Source organism: Eublepharis macularius, chromosome 9, assembly GCF_028583425.1.
Source record: "Eublepharis macularius isolate TG4126 chromosome 9, MPM_Emac_v1.0, whole genome shotgun sequence".
NCBI lineage: Eukaryota > Metazoa > Chordata > Lepidosauria > Squamata > Eublepharidae > Eublepharis > Eublepharis macularius.
The window spans coordinates 65,619,879-65,627,745 of record NC_072798.1 but is presented as its reverse complement, the minus strand read 5'-3'; the positions used below and the strand labels follow the sequence as shown (position 1 = coordinate 65,627,745).

Here is a 7,867-nt window from a genome sequence, read left to right as displayed (position 1 = left end):
TTGATTGTACTTCAGTAGCTGGGCTTCGTTTTCCGTAGCCTCTAAGGAGCTTACAGGGGGCCGCGGGAAGGATGAAATCCATAGAGCGAGAAAGAGCCGCCTTGTGCTGAGGTTTCACCGAAGAAGCTCTAGTAAACAGAACAAAATTCGAGCCCAGTAAAAGACCAGCAACCTTTATCAGCTTTCGTAAAGCAAAGTTCATATGTCTGATGAAATGAACTTTGATTTACAGACGCTTCTGGGGTGGAGTGATGGGGGACTGGTCTTTAAGGTTTCACTGGACTCGAGTTTTGTTCTGCTGCTACAGACTAACATGGCTACCCACCTGAAACTATCTAGTAAAAAGGAGTCTAATGGTTGTTTTAAACTGTGACCAGTTTATTGCAGTATAATCTTTCACGGACTAGAATGCTCAAGTCCACAAAATGTTATGCTAGCATAAAATAGGGCACAATCCTGAACAGTATTGTCGAAGGCTTTCACGGCCGGAGAACAATGATTGTTGTGGGTTTTCTGGGCTGTATTGCCGTGGTCTTGGAACTACAATGCCAAGACCATGGCAATACAGCCCGGAAAACCCACAACAACCATAATCCTGAACAGGTTTATTCAGAAATAAACTTGTAAGAACTTACTCCCAGGAAAGTGTTTTTAGGATTGCACTGTCAATGGGCTATAAGATTTCTATTTTTGTTGTTGCTGCAACAGACTAAGACAGCAACCCCTATAAAGTCCTGCAGCATTAGATACTAGGGGAACTTTGGCTTTCAGACCAAAGGATGGCTTTTCTATGCTGACCTACATTCTGATATTTTTTGTCTAGAAATTAAGAGTGTAGTTCTATGCTCACGTAACTAGGAATAACTGAAGATAATGTCACTTTCTTCTGAGAAGATATGCACAGGATTTCACTATTCATATTATCCAGCGTTCCTAAATGAAAGGTAATTTTCTTTGAGAAGTAAATGGTGTTGGCTATCCATGCTTGCATATCTTCCCTAATATATTTTCTACATGGAATTTTATTAACATGAGAGGCAGAGTGGCATCCCTTCTACACCACTTGAACCAGATGACCAACAAGTAGCGTTGTTGCTTGTGCTAGACGTTGAAACCTCTTTCTGCTCAGGATCAGGTTGTAAGGGACTGTGAGAACTGGTTGCTGAAAACAGCCATCTCACCTTGTAATTTTCTGCAAGCTCGAATATCTTTTGACAAACAGAAGCAACACAATTATCTCCAATAGCCAGTGAGGCAAGATGTAATTTCTCATGCTCAAACCTATCTAGAAATTCCAGATCCTGACACCCTTAGCTGACATATATGAGGGTTGACTGAAGATCTTCAAAGGAGCACTCTGCTCTCTGAGCACTTGCATGGTGAAAGATACGTTTTTCTACTAGATCTAAATATTCTAAAAGGATTGATTCCCCCCCCTCCAATATTTCTAAGTGTTACCTAATGATATGGGTGCACTATGCCCGCAAGCTTGGTATATGCATCCTTCCTAGAAGAAAAAAAATGGAAATAAGGAAATGAGATCTGAACAACTATGTGCCATTCAACCAAAATCATTGTGGGGTAGACTTCCAATGGCTGTGATACACAGATAGTGTTCCCAGCTGCTTGGAGCAAAAGAAAGCCCTGTCCCTTTAACTGAGGCTTAATAGGATGTTAGTTACCTCCATGTCATAAAAATCTTCAGCTGCTCATTTCCACGTATTATGCCTCTATTAAAGTGACAAGACATTTTTCAACAGATCCGTTGATAACCCAGTACATAGTAGAATCCTATGCATATTTACTCTAGGGTATTTGAGGATGCACTACAGTTAAAATCTCAGTTCTTTGTATTTCATAAGGGGATGCAGACATAGTGGTGAAGCATATGGTGAAGCACACAAGTTGTCCAGTTGTATTTTTCCAGACGGAGTCCAGCTACTGGATTCTGACAGTGGCAAGTTGACATCATAGTCTGAAACAGATTTTGCTAATTTTGAGTGAAGGAGGCAGAAAATGAAAAAGTTCTCACAAGCAGAATTTTCACTCCAGTGGAGAGATGCACGAGAATTTCAAAATACCTGTCTTAAAGCACTAGACAAAGCATTAACCAAGGCCTCTCTAATGTCCCAGCAGACAATTGCTAGTGTGCAGTAACAAACAAATTAATCAAACAATGAAAGGCATTAAGTTTCTACATTATCCACATAATTCTCTGGCCCTGCTCATACTTTGCTGGGAAGGCTTTTCTGACTCATTTCTAGCTTGAAAGTCATTCAAGTCAGAGATACAGCAGAATTACATCGCCACAGTTGAAGCTGCTGATTTTATTGCTATATGAATTGCTTCTCCTTCCAGTTAAGAGGTACTGCAGAATTTTCTGCTGACCCATGAGTGTCATTCTGCTTCGGGACCTCCAAGAGACTGACAGTGTATGACACTCAACAGCTGTTCCGGTTCTCCACCCAGTGGCACCACTCTCCCAATCACGTCTGACTCCTGGAGGGATCCCTTGCTTCCCTCTGGGTATCTGTGCTATCACCAGTGTGTCAGGTAGAGCATTTCACATTAAGAAAGTGAGAACTCCTAGCAGTCTTCATTGTAGTTTTCAGGCTCTGCCTAGTGCCTGCATCTCCTGCTTTTGCTCCAGCTAGCCTTCTTAGAGATGGCTTACTGCACGTGTACAGTCCTGGGGATCTAGCAATGTATTGCACAATCACAGCCTCCCCACCGGTACCTTTTATCAATGTTTTCAAGTGGGGCTTGTTGTGGTTATGGGAAACAAACAGTGTTCAATATAATAAATTTATTAAAAAGAAAGTGTCTATGCACATACTTTGCACAGCAACAGAGCAAGCAAAGTTACAAAATAAAGATGCAGCCTCTGTTCACTGACTAAAGGGACCCTGGTTGTTGTTATTCTGGGGTAGGCTCTTTACTTGAAATGTTACTGTTACTGTTACTATTGCCTTCTTTTTCTGGGCTGCCTGCCTTTTGTTAGCTCCATGTGGTAATGGCAGCCATCAAGATGGAGCCCAGGTGTGAGAGCTCCTTCTTTTCAAAGGGTCTTGTTTCCCTCCAAGAGTCAACTGTTTTCATTTCCTGGAAGAGATACAATCCAGCATTTGGCCAATCCCCAAGTCTCTGTCACATATTACCAGGGTGTAAAATGGTCCTTTTTCTCTGCTGGCCAGAAGCATTCACCTAACCAAGCTGAATGCTTGAGAGATCCATTAAGAAGATGGGGAATGCCCAAGAACAATTAAGTGCTAACCTTGTACAAACAGAGAAGCTTCTTGGAATGAATGTGAGGGGTTTGCAGAGCCAAAACTCTGAATAGTGTGATATAGCTCAAAGGAGAGTGCATTTCTTCACAAGAGGCACACTTAGAGAAGTGACACATGCATAGGCATGAGTGGACTCAGCTGAGATGGGCAATGCACACCCTCTAAAAGCTGAACTACATGAGGCGGATTACACATGTAGAGCTCATGATTGCACTTACATGTGTCTCCCCTGTTACTTTCCTGTTCACTCACACACTCCAAGCACACAGCTGTTGATCTCGTGTATGGACTGGCAAGGGTTTCCTCACTGTTCCTCTGAGACAAGGGATGGTATCCCATGGTGCACCTTCTCTTTGCGCATGCTCAAATCTTTCTTGGCAGTAGAGCAAATTTGGAAAAAATTGGCCTCTGTTTCCAATGAGAAATGTGATTTGGGGCTTTCTGGGGTCCTGGGGGGGGCACATTTATGGACCGAATTTTACCAAATTTGCTGGGAACCTACTGCTAACTGTCCTCTAACAACCCCTAAGTTTCATGAAGATTGGACTTCAGAGGGCCATTTTATGGATCTCCAAAGAAGGTGCCCTCAGCTACCTCTAATCGCCATTGTTCCCTATGGGGAAAACTATGAGGTGCTATCCAGGGGTGGGGGGTGGGGGTAACATTTTGCAAGATAAATCTACAAAATTTTCAGGTGACATACTCCTGACTGACTTTTAAAGACCCCTTAAGTTCCAGGGAGTTTGGACCCTGAGGAGTATTTTACAGCCCCGCAAAGAAGGTGCCCCCAGTCACCCCATTTGTTTCTATTGTGAGAAAAAACTGACTCCCACAACAGAAACATATGGATCATGGCTGCCATGGGCCACAGGAATACTCTCAGTTACAATCTACACTTAAGACAGCCCAATAGAACCAAAATTAAGCCCTCCCCAAAACTCCAGCACCCCCTCATCAGGGTGACCAGCCAATCTACATATCAGACAGCCCAACAAAATAAAACTGAAGCCTCCCTCCCGAAAATCCAGCGCCCCCTGAGCTTCTTTTGATGGAGAAGCTGTGCCTGTTGAAATTGTCCGTCAAGGTATTTCAGGGACAGAAGCGCTATATTCCTGCACTATTGAGAGTTACTATTTTCCTATTCAAGTTGGTTTTTTCACACTTCCCTCCTTCAGAGGAACTGTACTTTTTAAGAGCTGCGGGACAGGCATACATCGTATAATCCTGAGAAATTCCAGGAGGGTTGCAGTAGGTGTTGTACCCAGAATAATAGAGAGTCTCTTGTGACACCTTTCTTCTCAATGAGGATCCAAAGTGGCTTATCACATTGTGCTCCCTTCTTCGGCCCTAACCCCCAATAGCAACCCTATGAGGGTTAGGCTGAGAGAGTGTGAAAGGCTCACCGTCATGTTGGGGAGTTTCCATGACAGAGCAGAGATTCGAACCCAGACCTCTGGGGTCCTAGTCCAACCCTCTAACTACTACACCACGCCACCTCTCGAGTATCAAACGAATTATGGCAAGTTTTCATGAGACAGATCCCTGCGTATGAGCAGCTCGTGGGCTGCATCTCCGTTCGGAAGACATTTCCAGCTGCAAGCGCGCAATAGGATGCAGGCGTATTCATGGCTTTTTCCCTGAGCAGGTTTCTGCGGGGAGGGGAATAGGGAGAAGACCCCACTTCGGCCACCTGCCCCACCACCATCCTCGAGGCGAGCTGACTGGCTGGTGGCAACAGCAGGTGCATCTCACGGGTTCCCTAGAAGCCGCCTGTTGTTGCAGCTGAGCGGTGTGTTCTATTCTCAGGAAAGAGGGGGGAACGGGACTGTTAGGCAGGCGTAGGGAGCGCAGTCCCTTCCTTCCTCCCCCTCTGTCCGGAGGACAATGGGCCAGACCCGGAACTCTGGCCCTGCAGCCGCTACACTAGCGGCGGCGAGAAGGTGCTGAGGCGACGCATGGAAAGGAGGCGCGGCAGGCGGCGCAGGGGGAATGGAGCTCACCGAGGTCGACCTGGGCAACGAGGGCGCCGGAGCTGCTGCCCACCCTGGCCGAGGCAGGATGGGCAGCAGCGCGGACAGCCTGGTGGAGGACGAGGAGGACGAGGACGAGGCGCCGAGTGAGGAGGGCAGGCGGGCCAGCCGCGGGTCGTCGCTGGTGAGCGGCCTCTTGGTCGAGCTCTACAGCGTGGGGCGCTCCCGGCCCCGCGACAGCGTGGACAGTTCCACGGAGGCATCCGCCGGCTCCGACGCCTTCCCCGGGGGCAGAGGCAGCAGCAGCGCCGAGCCACGCTTCCTGCAGGAGCTGCGGCGGAGGCCCAGCCAGCGGCACCAGCGGACGTACCTGGGCCAGAAAGGTAAAGGCAGGGGGGAAGCGGCGCCCTGGCCCTGGCCCGTCCCGCCCCCCGCTTGCGGATAGATCTCCGCTCCTGCTCCCGTGGCCGGCCTCCGGCGCCTTTCACGCTCCCGGGCAAGCGGAGAGCCAAGACGCGAAGGCTCCGTCGCGCTCTGCCTGCGTGTTTTCTGTTCGTTTGTCGGGGAGCTGTTAAGGGCGCAGCACCTCGGCCAGGAAAAGAGAAAGCCGTCCAAGCTCCGCTGCAAGCGTGGCGGGCCAGAACGGATGCAGCGTTCCCATGGCCGGGCGCTGGGTGCCCTTTCCTGGCACGCACCCTTTCTGACCTAGGGGCCGCTTATAGTTACTCCGCCCGGATGAAAGGCGATCGCACCTGACCGGGGGCGCTCAGGGGAACATATGCCCGAGGAAAGGGCTCCAAGTCCTGGGCTGCCACCCGCTCTTTCTTTCACTCTTCCTTCCTGCCTGAGTCAGAAGTTGGCTCGGAGGAAGAGGAGAGATCTCATGCGCACTCTCGCCTTTCCTATTTGTTCTTGGTTATGTTTCTGGCCGGTTTTGAAAAGCGACCTTGATATTTAAGCCCTGTGGATTCAGCTTTTCCTTGCTTGTCATGCTTTGGTCATATTAGCTCCTCTCTAAACAGCCTAGACAAACTCATACAATGGAAGTTATGAAGGATGCCCTGTTTAACTCAACTCAGACATTTCCTGCCTTCTGATTATTTATTACTCCTCTTTTAAAACTTTCTGTCTAGAGTAATGCTGCTGTGATATATTTGACTGGCATTTGAATTTAGGCAGGAGCGCTCAACTAATGCACATTTCAGTCAGACTGACCACTGTAGATAGAAAATAAAATGAGAAAATATAAATGTTACATCAAGTCCCAGGGCTTTGTCGTGATGTTTTTTCTTGTTTCGGAAACATGAATTGCACAACTTTTGATCTTCACCTACTGGTGCTAATGCATAATAATTTTATGATGGGACTCAGAGTAAGCAGGTCTACTCAAAATCACTCAGTTGGGTTTTCTCCTAGGAAAGTTGTTTTAGGATTACACCCCAGATCTCGGTTGCAAAGCTGTTAAGCATCAGAACAGATGACACTGAAGGAGATGAACCAGCTTCATCTCAGTCTAAACCAGCTTCCTATCCTGGAATGCCTCCTCCTTAGAAGATCATTCAAAAATAATAATTTTCTTCTTCTGCATTTACATATAACAATATGAAGGAGTACATACTTTTGCTGAATGTAACACCAGTGGCAATTTTTCTCCTTTATTGGTATACATTTTTCTAAAGTTCTGACACCATCGCTGGTGATGGTTATTGCCATGTCATTATTTCATTAATAGTCCTCTAGGTATTCATGGTCTACCCACTGCTTTGCCTGCTGAGTAGTGATTTATAGGCACAGGGCTGTTGGGGTTTTTGTAGTTTGTGTTGATTTTTACACTTTCCTGTATGGCAAACTGGTCCTCAAATTCTTGTCTCTTTCCTTTCCAAATGTGTGAATTCTCTGTTCTTTTCTCCGAACTTTATCCCCTGACATTAACAAGGGTGCTAAACTCCAGGTATCCAGTCACCGCTAGCAATTTAAAATAGGATTTGGTGATAAGCACCTGGGTTGATGGAAAAGAGCACAGAGCTCTTACATGTACTGCTGTGGGCAGAATTTGGCCGCTGCTTCCCCCTGTACTCTGTTGTCTCCCTTGTTTATCAGTCTCTGTCACATCTCTATCCCACCTGTCCTCTAAGGAAATCAGGACTGCATACTACACCTCCCCTTCTTGCTGCTCTACCTACCCGCCCATCCAGCTGCCACCTGCCTGCTGAGGGTGCTGTTTTTCCCCTGCCTTCCTCAAGTGGTGGCTCCCAGCAGCATGTTGGGGGTGGTGGGGTAACAGTGGTTCCTCCTTCCTCCCCTCTACCTGCTGCTCTGCTCTCCCACCCACCTGCCCCCACCAGTCTGCCCACTCCTCATTCTCCTGCTCATCTGTGTCACTGCTGCCTTTGCCATCAACCAGCAATTCCAATAGAAATGTATTGTCTGCACCCATGCTGACAACACTCAACACTCCTCTGTTCAGAGGGATTTAACTCCTATCCATTCCCCCCGCTTGTTGTCAGGGTTTTTTCTTGCAAACTGGGGGGGGGGGGGGGGGCTTCTTATGTTTGTTGGAAAAAAGTTGCCCATGGCCACAACCTGCACATTTAAGATATATTGGTACAC

At 47.3% G+C, this 7,867-nt stretch overlaps 1 protein-coding gene across 2 annotated transcripts in view; it reads left to right on the top strand.

The window, feature by feature from the left end:
- The first annotated feature begins 5,226 nt into the window (after positions 1-5,226).
- The window catches only part of TBC1D30 (TBC1 domain family member 30), a 41,597-nt gene continuing 38,956 nt past the window's right edge, over positions 5,227-7,867 (top strand). For both annotated transcript variants that reach the window (XM_054989165.1, XM_054989164.1), the window contains exon 1: positions 5,227-5,640. In XM_054989165.1, coding sequence (XP_054845140.1) covers positions 5,277-5,640 — 364 coding nt within the window. In that variant the 5' untranslated portion in view covers positions 5,227-5,276. The remainder of the gene's footprint in view (positions 5,641-7,867) is intronic.